The sequence below is a fragment of the Tursiops truncatus genome, chromosome 7 (assembly GCF_011762595.2).
Source record: "Tursiops truncatus isolate mTurTru1 chromosome 7, mTurTru1.mat.Y, whole genome shotgun sequence".
NCBI lineage: Eukaryota > Metazoa > Chordata > Mammalia > Artiodactyla > Delphinidae > Tursiops > Tursiops truncatus.
In genome coordinates this window covers 44241065-44258963 of record NC_047040.1, presented here as the reverse complement: position 1 = coordinate 44258963, position 17899 = coordinate 44241065, and the positions used below count along the sequence as shown (strand labels likewise).

At 37.0% G+C, this 17899-nt stretch overlaps 1 protein-coding gene across 7 annotated transcripts in view; it reads left to right on the top strand.

The window, feature by feature from the left end:
• Positions 1-17899, top strand: part of PMS1 (PMS1 homolog 1, mismatch repair system component) — a 98551-nt gene that overhangs the window by 55524 nt on the left and 25128 nt on the right. For 5 of the 7 annotated variants that reach the window (XR_002175632.3, XM_073807496.1, XM_019931520.3 and 2 more), the window contains 4 exons: positions 8863-8979; positions 15664-15786; positions 16337-16480; positions 16632-17524. Coding sequence is in view for 6 of the 7 variants with exons in the window: in XM_073807496.1 (XP_073663597.1) it covers positions 8863-8979; positions 15664-15786; positions 16337-16480; positions 16632-17524 (1277 nt within the window). In the remaining variant the exon portion in view is untranslated. Of the gene's footprint in view, positions 1-1857; positions 2086-8862; positions 8980-15663; positions 15787-16336; positions 16481-16631; positions 17525-17899 lie in introns of those variants that run through there. The other 2 variants (XM_019931524.3, XM_033859955.2) reach the window with 2 other exon arrangements.

Here is a 17899-nt window from a genome sequence, read left to right as displayed (position 1 = left end):
GCTAAAACATGCTTATGGATTGGAAGAATTAATATTGTTAAAATGACCATACTTCCCAAGGCAGTTTATGAATTCAGTGCATTGCCGTCAAAATACCAATGGCTTTTTTCACAGAACTAGAAGAAATAATTCTAAAATATGTATGGAAACACAGAAGACCCAAAATGACGAAAACAATCTTAAGAAAGAAGAACAAAACTGGAGTTATCGTGCTCCCCAATTTCAAGCTATCCTACAAAGCTACAGTAATCAAAACAATATGATATTGGCACAAAGCTGGAATTATCATGCTCCCCGATTTCAAGCTATACGACAAAGCTAAAGCAATCAAAACAATATGATAGGGAGTTCCCTGGTGGTGCACTGGCTAAGAATCTGCCTGCCAATGCAGGGGACACAGGTTCGAGCCCTGGCCCAGGAAGATCCCACATGCTGCGGAGCAACTAAGCCTGTGTGCCACAACTACTGAGCCTGTGAGCCACAGCTACTGAGCCCACGTGCCACAACTACTGAAGCCCGTGTGCCTAGAGCCTGTGCTCCACAACAACAGAAGCTGCCACAATGAAAAGCTCGCATGCTGCAACAAAGAGTAGCCCCCGCTCACCGCAACTAGAGAAAGCCCACATGTAGCAACGAAGACCCAATGCAGCCAAAAATAAATAAAACATAAAAGTTATAAAAAAAAAACACAATATGATATTGGCACAAAACCAGACACAAAGATCAATGGAAGAGAATAGAGAGCCCAGAAGTGAACCCTCATGTATATGGTCAATTAATCTACGATAAAGGAGGCAAGAATACACAATGGGAAAAAGACAGCCTCTTCAACATATAATGTTGGGAAAACTGGACAGCTACATGCAAAAGAACCAAACTGAACTACTTTTTCACACAATTTACAGAAGTAAATTCAAAATGGATGAAAGACTTACATGTAAGACCTGAAAACATAAACAGTACACTCATTGGTCTTAGCAATATTTTTTTGGATCTCTCTCCTCAGGCAAGGAAACAAAAGCAAAAATAAACTAATGGGACTACACTAAAAAGCTGTTGCACAATGATAGAAACTGTCAACAAAATGAAAAGGCTGCCTATTGAATGAACAAAGATGTTTGTCAACAATATATATGATAAGGGGTTAATATCCAAAAAGTACAAAGAACTCAACATAATAAACAAATAAACTGATTTAAAACTGGGCAGAGGATAGCACAGGGAGATCTGCTTGGTGCTTTGTGACCACCTAGAAGGGTGGGATGGGGAGGGTGGGAGGGAGATGCAAGAGGGAGGGAATTTGGGGATATATGTATACATATAGCTGATTCACTTCGTTATACAGCAGAAACTAATACAACATTGTAAAGCAACTATACTCCAATAAAGATGTTAACAAAAAAAGGCAGAGGACCTGAGTAGACATTTTTCCAAAGAAAACATATAGATGGCCAACAGGCACCTGAAAAGATGCTCAATATCACTAATCATCAGGGAAATGCAAACCAAAACCACAGTGAGATATCACCTCACAGCTGTCAGAATAGCTATTATCAAAAAGCAACAAATAACAGGTGTTATTTGAGAGGGTGTGGAGAAAAGGGAACCCTCCTGCACTGTTGGTGGGAATGTAAATTGGTGCAGCCACTAAGGAAAACAGCATGGAGGTTCCTCACAAAATTAAAAATAGGACTACCACACGATTCAGCTATTCCACTTCTGGGTATTTTTCCAGAGAAAACAAAAATACTAATTTGACAAAATATATCCACCCCTATGTTCATTGCAGCACTGTTTACAATAGTCAAGATATGGAATGGGGCTTCCCTGGTGGCGCAGTGGTTGAGAGTCTGCCTGCCGATGCAGGGGACACGGGTTCATGCCCCGGTCTGGGAAGATCCCACATGCCGTGGAGTGGCTGGGCCCGTGAGCCATGGCCGCTGAGCCTGCGCATCCGGAGCCTGTGCTCCGCAACGGGAGAGGCCACAACAGTGAGAGGCCCGCATACTGCAAAAAAAAAAAAAAAAAAAAGATATGGAAGCAGCCTAAATGTCCATTGACAGATGAATGGATAAAGAAGATGTGGTACGTATATACAATGGAATACTACTGAGCCATAAGAAAAGAATGAAATCTTGCCATTTGCAACAACATGGATGGACCGAGGGTATTACGCTGAGTGAAATAAGTCAGAGAAAAAGAAATACTGTATGATTTCATTTATATGTAGAGTCTAAAAAACAAAACAAATGAGCAAGCATAACAAACCGAAAGACTCATGGAGAATCAACAGGTGTTTACCAGAGGGAAGTTAGTGGTGGGATGAAAGTAAAAACAAAAAATAGTAACTATGTGAGGTAATGAATGCTTATTAGCTTGATTGTGGTGATCACTGCACAATATGCAATGTTATATGAAACAATAAGATTGTACATCTTAAATATATAGTTTTTGTCAATTATACCTCAAAGCTGAAAAAAAGATTTTAAAAAAGAAATTATTGCTCATTATCAACCAAATATTTCCATGTCCTTAATTATCCTATTGATACCAATACTGCATTCTAATTCAGCCAGCTTTTAATTTCCTAGAGGGCAAGGATTCTGACCATTTTTTTCCTTGTATGTCTACGTAACCCATTGCTCTTTTCTCTGTGATGGGACCTCAGTACTTTGATGTGTATAGGCACGTTGAGTGGACTAGTGCTTTTGGAATCTTTCAGGAAGGCTGTATTTATATAAATAGATTTATGTTTGCAGTGCAGCTCCCAGTGCAAAAAGAATTAAATGTTATGTGACATACAGAAGTGTAGGTTATATAGCTGTTAATAGGACATTAAGATTTCTTTATTTGATAAGTATCACTTTGGAATTTTGCACATAAATATGTGGAGATTGAGCCTTTGATTAAAGTTTGAGTGCCCAAACTCTGAAATCACTTGAAATCACAGTTTTAACCTGAAATCACTTGAGCATAGCTTTTTTGCCTTTAAAATTTCTAGTATGGACGATGAAGATAAAAGGAACTCTGCACATTTTTACATATGAAACCAGTCAACCCAGCTAATCAGTGACTATTCCAGATGCCAATGAAATGAAGCACACTAATGACTTAATGTGATTCTTACCTAAACACATTGTGTTTAATGGTCAGAATTCAGAGGCATTGCATAAAAATGATATCTAAGCTGAAATTGTTCAGAAGTGTTAAAAAGGCAGTGACTCAAAATTCACTTGAAAAAGATAAACAGAACTAGGAAGCAGTGTCATTCAAAATGATCTTCTTTCAAAGAGCCTTGCTGCTGTCAGTATTATTTGTAACTTTTTGGTAGGAATCATTTTATCAGTATCTGTTTATAGAAATTGGAAAGAACCTCAGTCACCTATTTCTAGCCTCCATCTAGAAGGGAGAGAATATTGGAAGTTCCTGTGACCTGAGCTGAGTTAGAATCATCATTAGTGGAGTATATAGCTGGTGGCTTTCTACATCCATCTCATTTTAAAACATGTAAATAATATTCGTTATGTGACAGACACTAAATTTCTGAGTTGAACAGCATAAAAGTCCCTCATCTGGAGAATCTATCATCTCATGCAAGTTAACACTCAGTTACAGAATTTGTTAGCTCCTATTTTTTCTTTAGATCATATAATATTAATTATGCTAGCTTCTTCCCTTACTATAAACTCAAAACTAAATTCATATATTGTATGTTTTACCCTTTCGTGTAAAATAAATTAAATTGTATCATTACTGCAAGATACACCTGAGACAGTCTGTAAAGTCTTTAGCATTGTGTAGCTAAATAAAACTGGATTTTAAAAAAAGAATGAAGTACTGATACAGCATGGATAAAACTTGACAAAGTTATGCTATAAGTGAACAAGCCACTCACTATGTATCGTATGATTCCATTTATATGAAATACCCAAAGTAGGGAAATTTATAGAGACAGTAGATTAGTGATTGCATAAGGTGAAGGTGCAGGGACATGGGGAATGACTGCTAATGGGTACAGGGTTTCTTCTTGCAATGATAAAATTGTTTTAAAAAATTAAACTGTGGGGATTTAGTTGCACAGCTCTGTAAATATACTAAAAACCATTGAATTGTATACTTGTATACTTTAATTGTATCATGTGTCAGTTCTATCAGAATAAAACTATTATTTTAAGGAAAAGAAGGAAAAGCAAAGTTGTTTTGGATTTCCTAAAGGAATAGACAAAGACTATAATTTCTAACCCATGTAGTAGTGTGAGAACCAGCAGTCTTAATATTTAAAAATAAAGAGCTAGTTTTCAACTCCACTAGGGTTACTTTTCTCTAGAAAAAAGTATTCATTTGCTCACTCCTTCAACAAATCGTTTACTGGGCCCTTCTGAGTACTTGACACTGTTATTGGTACCAAGGATTCAATCACATTCCTGATTCTTCTCCTTTTCTTCCTCTCCCTATGCACTGAGTCACAAAATCACATCAAGTCTATTTCATATCCTTTAGTCTATCTCTGTTTTCTTTTACTCTTAGCAGTGTGCTTGGTTCTGTTACCCAGTCCAGTGATTCTCAGCCACAGTGTTAATATTAGTAAGATACCAAAGTTTGCAAATGTTTTACCTTTAAAAAAATAAGATAGATAATCCTGTAAATGTCACTTTTACTGACTTGCGTTCCATTGTATTTTTGTGAGTAGAAGAGAAAGCAATAGTGTTATAGCTAGTGTGCCAGGAAAAACACACAGTCGTCAGTGTCTATGAGACTATTTTGCAAATGTTAACCTCATCCATTTTATGTGTCCTCAATAAAAGTTGAGAATCTCTGAGTTGGATTATTACAGTCACATTTTTTAATCCATATTGCTTTAGTTTCAATTCTCACTAAATCATTCTTGCCAAAGATCTCTTTCTTTTTTTTTATTGAAATATATTTGACATAAAACATTGTGTAAATTTAAGGTATATAACATGTTGACTTGATACTGTATTATTGAATATAATATGATTGCCATTGTAGCAATAATTGTACCTCTATAACATTAACTAATTTTTCTTTTTACTGGTTGGAATAATTAGGTTCTAGTCTCTCAGCAAGTTTGGTGATTGTAATACAATATTATTATCTATATTCACTGTAGTGTGCATTACATCTCTAGGATTTATTTACTACTCATTGCAAGTCTGTACTCTTAAATAACATCTGTCCTATCCCCCCAACCCTTATGCCCTGGTAACTACCAATTTTACTCTGTTTCTGTGAGTTTTTCCTTAGATTCTACATATGAGTGATGTCATACAGTGTTTGTTTTTGTCTCACTTATCTCACTTAACAGAAAGTCCTCAAGGTCAAAAGATCTAACATCCATATCTGATCATGGCATTTTCCCAATTAGATTTGTACATTGATTCTGCATTGCATATAAGAGAAACTGTAAACTTCTTTGCGTGATATGCTAGGTCATTCATGATCTTGTTCCTGTCTATCTATCTGTCCAGCTTCATCTCCAGCAAGGCATATTTTCTATGCTTCCATACCTTTGCATGTGCTCTTCTACCTGTCAGGAATGCCCTTCCCATAATTTGTGGGTGGCAGACTCCTTTCAAGTCTCACCGTACATGCAGTTGCTCTGTGGAGTAGACTTAGGTTTCTTCTACAGTGTTCCCGCTGTGTTTTGTATTAGCGGTTTTCATAATGCATTATAATTATTTTAATACCTTACTTTCCTTTGGTATTTTTAGCTTCTTGAAAGCTGGAACCTTGTCCTTCTATCTTTGTATTCCCAGCTTTTAGCATGGAATCTGGTACAAAGTAGATGTTCAGTAAAATATTTGCTGAATAAATTTAGAAGTTTCTCCAAAAATTTTAATTTAGCCAGAGCATTTATATATTATAATATGTGCTGAAATAAAGATTAAAAATGTGGGGCTTCCCTGGTGACGCAGTGGTTGAGAGTCTGCCTGCCGATGCAGGGGACACGGGTTCGTGCCCCGGTCCGGGAAGGTCCCACATGCTGCGGAGCGGCTAGGCCCGTGATCCGTGGCCGCTGGGCCTGCGCGTCCAGAGCCTGTGCTCCACAACGGGAGAGGCCACAACAGTGAGAGGCCCGCGTACCGCAAAAAAAAAAAAAACTTACGTGACATCCCATGTTTCCTGGAGCAGTTCCAATTTTAAATAGCGTATTGGCCTTTAAGTGGAAATGTAGTTACCAAAACATAATATTTTTAGAAATATACACATTGAACCTATACCTTAATTTTTTAATTGTTTACAATTTACTTTTCTATTTGATTTCATGTACTTTAGGTCCTTTTTTCTAATTGAGATCACTTTCAAAGCAATAGACAGTGAAAAGTTGGCATCTAGGACAGAACAGTACCTAAATTCTAGTTCTGTCATTTTGCTGGGACTAATTACTGCACATCTGTATTTATATGAATATTAATAAATAAAAATTATCAGAAATTTAGAAATCCTTAGGTATAAGGATCTGCATAATATGGTTAAGGTTGGTACTGACAAGCTGCACTCTCAAAAATATTCTGACTTCAGGATGCTATAAGAGTAGCTCCCAGTCTTTTTTGGATTTCTGTTATTCTGGTGTGGTTTCTTTGATTTGGAGACCCCGATTCTTCTCCTTGCCCTCTTCTAAAGGTAAATTATTTATTTAACTTTAAATGAATTTTTAAAATAATTTTGTTTTGAGAGTGTATTAATACCCTCAAACAACTGGAGATTTCATAACATATCACATACTCATACATGAAAATGCGTTTAGAGACACTATTTGAGAATTCCCAATTAGGGTCTGAAGTTGGCTGTAACTTATTACTATCCTTGACTAGAGAGGAGAGAGATGTTCAAAGTAAAAATTTGGAGCCAGAAGGTTAGGGTATGAATCATGATTCCATGATCTAATATCTCTGTTTCTTTGGGTAAATCAATCTGAGCCTCAGTTTCCTCATCTGGAAAATGAGATAATAATACCTGCCTGAAATGGTTGTGAAAATTAATGGTTTCTAGAATAGTAGTGCCTAGTAAGTAAGTAAGTTCTTCATAAATTGTAACTCCTACTTGATTAGTATTAATAAAACCCTGGGAATAGGTAAAAGGTTTTCCTGTTACACTAAATATTGGGCAATTTTTCTTCTTGAGCAGTTGTTACACTATCTGTTTTCCCCAGCAGGTTGGTCTTTGAGATTCTAAAAACAAAAGTGGCTTACAGATGATACATATCAAGAAGCAGAGTCAGTGACTATTGTCATCTTGTCCAGAAGAGAACAGCACTTCGCTGCTATCCCCTGACATGCCAGTTAGAGAACAACATGAATTCATGTACTTCCCCTTTCGTTTTATTATACATAATATTGTTAGTACTTCTTCCTGCCTACATAGGTTCCTGGTCATGTTAAGGAATTTGTTTGACTAGGATCCTTTGATCTAGCCAGAGTGTCTCTCTTTCTTTTAAACCTTCTCTACAATCAAATATTTAAATCAATGTCTTTTTACTTGGAACAAATAACCTTTCTACATTACAAAAAAAAAAGAGGGGGAGAGAAAGAGAGAACAAAGGAGAACTTTCTCAACTTCCTTCCATTGATTCTACAAACCTACTTGTTTGTATACCCATTCTTCCCTCACTGCTTTTTGTTCAAGTGTGTCATCAAGGCTTGCCTTGATCCACCTGCCTCCAGTTATTGCTGTTTGCTTTCACTTTACAGCCAAACTTCCTAAAAGAGCTGTCTCTTTCATATGTTCCCCCTATAGTCACTGTCTAGTAAGTAAAATTTGGCTTCGTTTACTCTGCTTCCTGAGAACTGCTCTCATCCTCCTGATTGCTAAATCCTGTGGCCACATCTCTTTTTTTACCTTGGTCTCTCAACACTGGTCACACATAACTACTTCTTTCTTCTTAAAAAAACTTCCTTGTTTTATGCACCATACTGTCCTGTGACTCTTCTTGCCTCTGTGGCCAATCCTTTTCAGTCTCCTCTTCTTCCTCTGTCTGCCTCTTGAATGTTGATGTTTTCTCCTAAGCCCTTTACACATTTTCTTTAGGATTTAGGGGGTTCTAAGTGAATATTTGTTGAATGAATGATATGTGTCTGTATTGGTGGTTTCTCAAGAGATTTGACTATAATTGGACCTCATTAACTGAAAAAAATTCAGTATGTGGTACCTGATCATACACTTCACAGCCAAACTTTGGTGCAGTCTCTCTGGACTGTGCTTCTCTTAAACTACCCTACTGGATGCTTGCAGTGAAAAAAATCCAAGCTCATTATTCAGCTTTTATGTCTGTAAGGTTCAGTTAGCTTTTTTAAAGTTTTCTGTGTATAAAAGGTAATTATAAAGGTAATTTTAAAAAGCATGCATTATCCTAAATTTTTATACCAGTTTGACTATTTACAGAAATCTTATAGCATAGGTGTCTGTCTTCAATAAAACAGTAATACTTTACTTGGAGTAGCGATTTAATTTAAATATACTCTGAAGTATATACTCTGAAGTTTAGGATTAGAAGAGGGGAGAGAATTAATATTTAATGAAACTGTTTTATGCCAGACACTGCCTATGTGTTTGCCTACATCATATATTTTCATCTTCCAACAACTCAGGGAGATAATTATTCTTAGTCATGTTACAGAGAGAAGAAAATTGAGGTTAAGGGGAATTAAAATAGATCCTACACTGCAGCATATATAGCTACTAAAATTTGGAAATGGAGTTCTGTGAGACATACATATCTTATAAATGATGCAGAAAATATAAGCTAGGGATGAATGCTAAATATAGCAATAATTTGTATAAGTACTTGAGTTTACTAAATCCAAATTGTGTCAAAAGTTGTCTGTGTTATTTTGTCCCTAGGCAATTATTTGGCAGAAAACTAGAGTATCAGATCATAAAATGGCTCTCATGTCTGTTCTGGGGACTGCTGTTATGGGCAACATGGAACCCTTTCAGTACCACTCTGAAGAATCTCAGGTATACAACAAAAATGTTCTTTAATAATTCTAATTTACCAATGAAACTGTTAAATTATTTCCTTTTTGTGGGGTTGGGGTTGCAAGAAGTTTTTCTTTTAAAATTTTAACGAAGTATGTGTATAAGGTACAAAAAGAAAATATGCACAGAGCTCATATTAAACCTCTCTTCCCAGCCCTGCTTCCTGTTTTTATCTTTTCTGTTTATTGTTTAATTTTAAGTATCGTGGCTACATTAATTTTTTAAGTGATTTTCAATTTAGAATCTTCATCTGTTTACTTTCTACAATGAAAGAAAAGAAGTTGAGCTCTCTTACCTTTGTTTTCCCTTTTCCATCCTAGATGTATGTATTCCAGCTTTATTTTCTTGATCTGTCAGCTTCAGACAGTCTTCTTCAGTCCCAATAATGTTGGATGAGGTTATTAACACTCCCAATCTTACTTCTACCTGCTCTTCTCCCTCTCAGTCATGTCAGCTCCACTTTCATGTTATATAGCTTAATAACCTGTTTTCTTATGTAACCATCTTTTGTTTGTTGGAAGAATTTTAATTATGTAATCATCTTTTATTTGAAGATTCATTCTAAAAGTTGAAAGCTTATATGGAGTATATATTACTATGACTTCTCTGTTCTCCTTTTCTTTTTTATAATTTGTTGCAATCTCTTTTCTGCTACTAGTTCCCCTCCTATCCTTTTTTGCAGTATTGAGTTCTTAATTATCATCTTATTGGAGTCTTGGATGGGAGCTTGTGCTCAATTAATGTGTTAAGAGTTCTCTCTCCTGAGGAACAATTCAGGCCACCCTTAGTGGCCATGATCTGACATGGGTTCTATTTTTCAGAGCTCTCTGAATAGTTGTTTAATAGTTTAGACACTAGTGCCACCTTGGACTGGTCATGGTGGCTGACTTGGGATAATAAGGGTACTGTCTAAATTCCCCTGGGTTCCCTGTGGCTTCCTGGAACTTTGTTGCCTATGCTGGTAACCCAGGAAGCTTGTGACAGGAGATCCAGACATGATATCTGTGGTGTTGTGCTTTAGAGATTCTACCTGTCATAGTTTGGTCTGAAGACCAGCAGCATTGGCATTACTTGGAAGCTTGTTAGGTGAAGAATCTCAGGCCTCATCCCAGACATACTGAATGAGAATCTGCACTTTTTTTTTTTTTTTTTTTTTGAGGTACACGGGCCTCTCACTGTTGTGGCCTCTCCCGCTGCAGAGCACAGGCTCCGGACGCGCAGGCTCAGTGGCCATGGCTCACGGGCCCAGCTGCTCCGCGGCATGTGGGATCTTCCCGGACGGGGGCACGAACCCATGTCCCCTGCATTGGCAGGCGGACTCTCAACCACTGCACCACCAGGGAAGCCCAAGAATCTGCATTTTAATGCGGTCTCCGAGTGCATATTCAAGTAGGAAAAGCACTGATTTAGACCTTGGTTAGTTATGATTCCATGTGTGATTGGAACATGAGTCATTCCTGCAGTTTGGATTTCTTTTCTTTGATCTGTATTGAGATATGTTGCCAGATCTGTGCATGTCCATTGATTTTTTTCAATAAATTTATTTTATTATTTTATTTTTATTTTATCTGGCTGCATTGGGTCTTTGTTGCTGCATGCGGGCTTTCTCTAGTTGTGGCGAGCGGGGGCTACTCTTCCTTGCGGTGCACGGGCTTCTCATTGCCGTGGCTTCTCGTTGCGGAGCACGGGCTCTAGGCGTGGGGCTTCAGTAGTTGTGGCATGTGGGCTCAGTAGTTGTGGCTCACGGGCTCTAGAGCGCAGGCTCAGTAGCTGTGGCTCACGGGCTTAGTTGCTCCGTGGCATGTGGGATCTGCCTGGACCAGGGCTCGAACCCATGTCCCCTGCATTGGCAGGCGGATTCTTAACCACTGCACCACCAGTGAGCCCCATGTCCATTGATTTTTAAATTTTATCTTGAGATAGAATTGTACAAGGGCTGCTGGTAATCTTTGACAGATACCAAAACTTTGCTGCACCTTCACGTGGTTATTCTTGCATGGGGGAATGAGGGTACTTGGAAACTATGTGTTGCTGAGTAGTACCACTTCAGTGGGCTGTCAGAAGGACAGACTTTTGAGTGTCTCCCTGGTGAGAATGATCATCTAACCAAATCTCTCTTTTGTTCATGCACTGTGTGTCTAAATGGATATTGTATTTATGTTGCCACCAGCTACCCATCACTATTCCATGCTTTCTGGGCTTTCAGAGTTTCCTTGACCCATTCTCATTCCTAGCCAAAATCAATCTTAAGTTGTTTACCAACTGCTAATGGTTGCCCCTCTCACCTCACTTTTGTCCTCATTACATACATTCAAGTTGTGAAACTTGGCCACCAAGGCCCTTCACGGGACTGGGGTGGCAGATGCATAAGTCATTGGGAACCTTGGGTGCAGAAAATCTTCATAATATCTGTTTCTGTAATGTTGAGGGTCCCTTTCTTATCTATATAGCAACTCCATATGGGAAGAATCTCCTAATTATGGATGGTGATCCCAGCTGCACCACTGCTGTGGTGGCATTTCTTATGGAGTTTCCCAGTGTGGCTTTGTTGGTTTGATGGAACTCCTCAAGTTGGTTTTTTTGTTTGTTTGTTTGTTTTGACATCTATCTTCTCTTTGATAGCTCTGCATCAATCCATGCTAAGTTCTGGGTGAATTCCTCAGTGCTGCCTGATTTTTATTCCCAAAACAATATCTACTTTTCTGTTCTTTCTTCTAAACTTGATTTATAGCTACCAGTTTTGATTTCTTTATCTTCTGGGTTTTTTTTTTAATAATAATGGTTTTTTATTTACTCTTTTGAAAGCATGGTACACATACTAATTTCAGTCATTTTCATATTGCTCTATCATTTTTATTCCTGAGAGAATATTCTCTCATTCTCTGCCATTTTATATGCTTTGAAATTTTAATTTACAAAATCACTTTGAATGCAGATTTATTGTTTTGTTTTTCCCTCCCACTTTCCCCTCCCTTCCCGTAGTTTGGCAGATACCACTGCCCTCCCAGCTCCAATTCAAAACTAGGTATTAATATTAGTAGTTCATGCCTTTCATCCTGCCAATATTTTGCAGACCCTTTTTCCTAGCTGACTTGGCTTAACTTTATTTTTGGTTTTGGAGTTGTCTCTGTTCTTTCTGGTGATCCTTGCAAGCAGCTCCAAACAGTGGTCACAGCATTTTTTAAACATTTGTGGGTGTGGGAGGAGAAATTTGCCCATTTCAAAGGGAAAGACTGATTTAAATCCCCTAACTATATGTGTTTTCTGTCCTTATTTCCATACCAGAATTGAATTTCCAATTGACCAGCTGGTTTCTTTTTTTCCTTTTTTCTTTTTAATTGATATACAGTTGACATATTAGTTTCAAGTGTACAATGTTATGATTTGTTATATGTATATACATTGTGAGGTGGTCACCACAGTAAGTCTAGTTACATATCCATAATCACACATCGTTACAATTTTTTTTCTGATACAGCTGGTTTCTGATCATAGAGCACATAAGGGCTTTTGATTTCAGCCATCACTCCCTGTTATGTTTAGCATTCATAACATCTTTATGTTTGTAGTTCCTTTGTCTTATTTTTAAACGGTTAGGTCTTTAAAAATTTTTGTAAGAATTTATTTTATCTGTCACTGCTATGTATTTGCAGTTGGGATGGAGAGAAGGGAATTATTAATAAGTTGTGAATTTATTCCACTATCCTGATCAGAAGTACTTAAATTTTTACTTTAGAAACATAAATCCCATAGGGTTCTAGAGGTTTACTGAAAGAGGAGAACGTCAAGGTTACTTCAGCAGAATCGGGGCAGAAAAGAAGAGATGGGTTTGAGAAACTGGGTAGGGGGCAGGGCTGTTTATCATGGTAGAGGAATACAGGAGGAGCTAGTTGGACAGCAGGGTAGAAGTGAGCTTAAATATTTTATCGAGTTTTGAATGTGGTGAGATTGAGAAGATTTGTGTGACAGCTAGTTAAAGATAGTAAGCATTTGGGGATGAAAGAAATAAAGGTTCTACATCTGTATCTTAGCGTCACTGGTGTATGTGTATAGATGGGAATGAAATTACTCAGGGAGAGAAGAGAGCAAGAAAAAAGGATCTGATGATGAAACTCAAGGGGACCATCATCATTATAGACTGTAAGCAAAGAGAGAGAAACCAGCAAACCATACTAAAGAGGAAGTGTCAGAGAGGAAACAGAAAGAGAAGGCTGAAGCAGTGTCATGCTTCCCAAAGTAGAGAGTTGTCATTGGTATCAGGGTCTGTAGAGAGTCAGGTAAGGGTAGAACTAAGTGTCCATTGGAGTTGGTCACTGAGGTAGAAGCCAGATTATAGAATATTGGAGATGAAGGGAAGGAGAGAGGGGTCCATAGCTGAAGGACAATTAGGGGAGAATTATTTGTTTATATTTTGCCTTTGATTTTTGTTTTGCTATTTAGTTAATAATTGGGTATAGAATCTTATAAGGTCTGTCTAATTTTTTATTTTGTTGCACTGATTTGTCCTCTTACAGACATTTTTCTTCACTCGAACTAGATGGATTTTCACTTTTTTTTTTTTTTTTTTTGTGGTATGCGGGCCTCTCACTGTTGTGGCCTCTCCCGTTGCGGGGCACCGGCTCCGGACGCACAGGCCCAGCGGCCATGGCTCACGGGCCCAGCCGCTCCATGGCATGTGGGATCTTCCCGGACCGGGACACGAACCCGTGTCCCCTGCATCGGCAGGCGGACTTTCAACCACTGCACCACCAGGGAAGCCAGGATTTTCACTTTTTATAGCATTTTATAAGACTTTGCCATTTGATTTTACTATTCCATATAACTTACAGCTTGTTAGTTCTTAAGGTTGTCTTAAGCCATTTTTAAAGCTCCGTATTTGGAAGTAATAGTATTTATTCAGTGGCCAGCCAAGATGGTGTGGAAGGAAAACACTAGCAATATTACCAATTTTTTCTTCATTTTAATCTTCATTCTTCCCTATTCTGGGTATTTTTTTTCCATCAACAAGCCCAATAAGTCTTTCAGAAGCTAAACAGGCTCTCCCTGATGCTCAGCAAGTGCTTTAAGAAGGGTCTTATGTTACTTGGTAAATTATACAACCATTTATAAGTCTTGTTAAGTTTTACAGTTAATTAAGTATTTTCATTTTATAATGGATTATCTAGGTTTATTTATTAACTTTTTTTAATTGGCACAGTTTGGCACTGTGATGGTAATGCGCTTAGTGTTCTAAAATTGGTACTGCATCTCCTTAAGCACTTATTTCCAAGGGCAGGGATAGCTGTAGACATAGGTGGCAGCCTGCAGGATACGTTGGTAAGGAGCCTCATGGTTTCTGCTTAACTAAAAATAGCACCCCCACTGACACTCTTGCTTTTCTAAACCTAAGCTGAAATTTTCCCATTATTACTGTTTCTTAACAGGTTAATAAAACAGCTGATGCCGGTTGTTTCAGATAAGAGATTATTATAGGCCTGTATTTTGAATAATTTGACCAAGATCACACTAGTAGTAGAGCTAGGATTTAAATCATGTCAGTCTGGCTCTATCCGGTATTCCTAACAATCCTCTGTATTATCTTTAAAAGTAAAAGTAGGAGCATTTTCCTTGCCTTCTGTTCCCTAAATCAATCAATCTTCTCGCTGGTATTTTTTCTAGGATTCTTCTTTATTTTCTCCCTCTTCAAACATTTGTAAAGTAGTTCTCTAAACAAAAATGAAGATAAAGTACAACGCTGCAATGTATCAAAGAGTAAAAGATTTTTTTATTTTCCCTCAGTAATGAAAACCCAGTCAGATTGACTTCATAGCATACTCAGAATAAAGATAGAAACAGCCACTTCTTTACAGAAAACGGTTGCTGAAAAGAAAAGGATAAAGAGCCAGAGGAAAGTCACAATATGAGGAAAGAAATTTTTAGAAGACAGAAAGAAGATCAGGTTGAGCAAAGAGCAGTATTTATGCTGTATGTCCTATGACAATAAGATATATGGCCGTTGGTGAAACTCTCATGAATGCCAGTTTTTCCTTAAAATAGAATTGCAAAAAGGGGGAGTCAGAGGCTGAGAACACCAATTTAACACGCTTCAGTAATTTATTTAAGGTTAATGCTCATGACATGGTTATCAGGAAATATATGGCTCTTTAGACCTTAAGATCGAAATCCATTTGTTTGTTAATTTTTTTATACCTTTTAAAAAATATATACAGTGTTATTTAGGCTTTTTAATTTTTTTTACTTACTTTATTATTTTTTTTCATTTTTTTAATTTTTGGCTGTGTTGGGTCTTCATTGCTGCGTGCGGGCTTTCTCTAGTTGGGGCAAGTGGGGGCTACTCTTCATTGTGGTGCGCGGGCTTCTCACTGTGGTGGTTTCTCTTGTTGCAGAGCACGGGCTCTAGGTGTGCGGGCTTCAGTAGCTGTGACACGCAGGCTCAGTAGTTGTGGCGCACGGGCTTAGTTGCTCTGCAGCATGTGGAATCTTCCCGGACCAGGGCTCGAACCTGTGTCCCCTGCATTGGCAGGCGGATTCTTAACCACTGAGCCACCAGGGAAGTCTCAATTTTTTTATACCTCTTAATGTATTGTATATAGCCAGACCCATGGAATCACATTTATCATTGACATTGCATATCAATTCTGTAATTATTTATTACAATTATAGATTTATCTAAGTGGATTTCTTCCAAAGCATGATGCAGACCACTCTTTCACAAGTCTTTCGACCCCAGAAAGGAGTTTCATCTTTATAAACAGTCGACCAGTACACCAAAAAGATATATTAAAGGTAATCTTTTTAAGAAAAAGTATCACTTGGATCAGAAATAAAAACTCTGTCACTTGTCAGCTTCTTATAAGGACTACTTCTAAGAATTTGTTCCAAAATAAGGAAAAGGAAAAATAGATACAATATCATTTATTAAGCATTGTGCTAGGTACCTTACATATGACTCTTCACAACAGTTCTGTGGTGAATTATTATCCTTATTTATAGTGAAGAGACTGAAATGTTTGTGACTATCTTAGACCACATAACGAGGAAGTAACACAATTTGGATTTGAACCCAGGACTTTCAAAACATCCATGACGCTATGATCTTTTAACCATGAAGCCAGTTGCATTGGATATTTGTACTTCTTAATGAATGCTTGTGCTTTATGTAAGTTCAAAGCCTCTAAATGAGCATTACTATTTAGATACTACTTTTCCTAATAAGCAGTTACATCCACTCAGTTTCTCAGTTAAATATGCTTCTTTTGGTGGTATTTTAAAGATGGCAATACTATCTTTTTTTATGTCTTTTTTTTTTGTCTTTCACTATTACGTATATTTCTAGCTAATCCGACATTATTACAATCTGAAATGCCTAAAGGAATCTACTCGTTTGTATCCCATTTTCTTTCTGAAAATTGATGTTCCTACAGCTGATGTAGATGTGAATTTAACACCAGATAAAAGTCAAGTATTATTACAGAATAAGGTAATCTTTTTCAGATTTTTTTTGTATTTATGCTATTTACAAATTTATGCAGTCCTAACCATTTTCATATGAAAAAGATATGCTTGTTTCTGTAGATTTTTTAATATTATTTTCATAATTTCCTCTAACATTTGTTAATTTGTATTTTTAGGAATCTGTGTTGATTGCTCTTGAGAATCTGATGACAACTTATTATGGATCACTAACTAGTACAAATTCTTATGAAAGTAATAAAACAGATGTTTCCTCAGATGACATGGTTGTTAGTAAAACAACAGAAACAGATGTGCTTTTTACTACGATGGAAACATCTGGAAATAATTATCCAAATGTTGATACTTCAGCCATTCCTTTCCAGAATGATGTGCATAATGATAAATCTGGGCAAAACACTAATTATTGTTTGAATCATCATATGCATATTGGTGACCATTGTGATGATCATTTTAATAGTGAAAATTCTAGCATTGATAAGAACAGTGGGAATACATTTCAGGAGATTCCAATGAATAATTTATCATGTGAGGACACCCAAAAGGAATATAGTGAAGTTTGTTTTGTAGGTTCTGTTAAGCAAGCCCAATCAGAAAATGGCAGTAAAGGCCATATAGATGAGAGTGGGGAAAATGAGGAAGAAGCAGTTCCTGAGAAGTCTTTGGAAATTTGTGTAGATGACTGGAGCAAGGGAAATGTACTTAAAGATTCAAGAGGAGAAAACATTGAACCTGTGAAAATTTTAGTACCTCAAGAAAGTTTAGCATGTAAAGTAAGTAATAATAATAATAACCCAAGTCCTGAACAAAAGAATTTGAATGAAAGTTCCTATAACAAAAAATCAAATGTGGTAGATAACAAATCTGGACAGCTTACAGCTTATGATTTAATTAGCAATCGAGTAATCAAGAAACCCATGTCAGCAAGTGCCCTTTTTGTTCAAGATCATCGTGCTCAGTTTCTCACAGACAATTCCAAGACCAGTTTGGAAGATGCAACAGTACAAATTGAAGAACTGTGGAAGACATTGAGTGAAGAGGAAAAACTGAAGTAAGTTTCCAGAGCTTTCATGGGACCTGAATGTTCAGATATTTCCATTCTATATGACTCACTGAGTTAAAAAAAATTTTTTTTAACTTATTTATGGAAAAGCAGAATGGAAAACGGCTTTTGGCGTGACTAGAGTACCTTTTTTGGCATTACTTTTTTGCTAATTTAGAGGTTTTTATGGGATTTTGTTTGTTTGTTTTTTATTTTGGTACAAGCCTTAACTACTTTCTGATTTAAGTTTGTAGTTAAAGGTTTTCCATTCTTAACTAAAAACTACCATTTTCTTCTATTTCTTTTTTATTTTTACGTTAATCTTCCTATGACAGGACTTTTTCTTTTTTAAACTTTTGCATTAGAACAGTGGTGTTTTTAAGA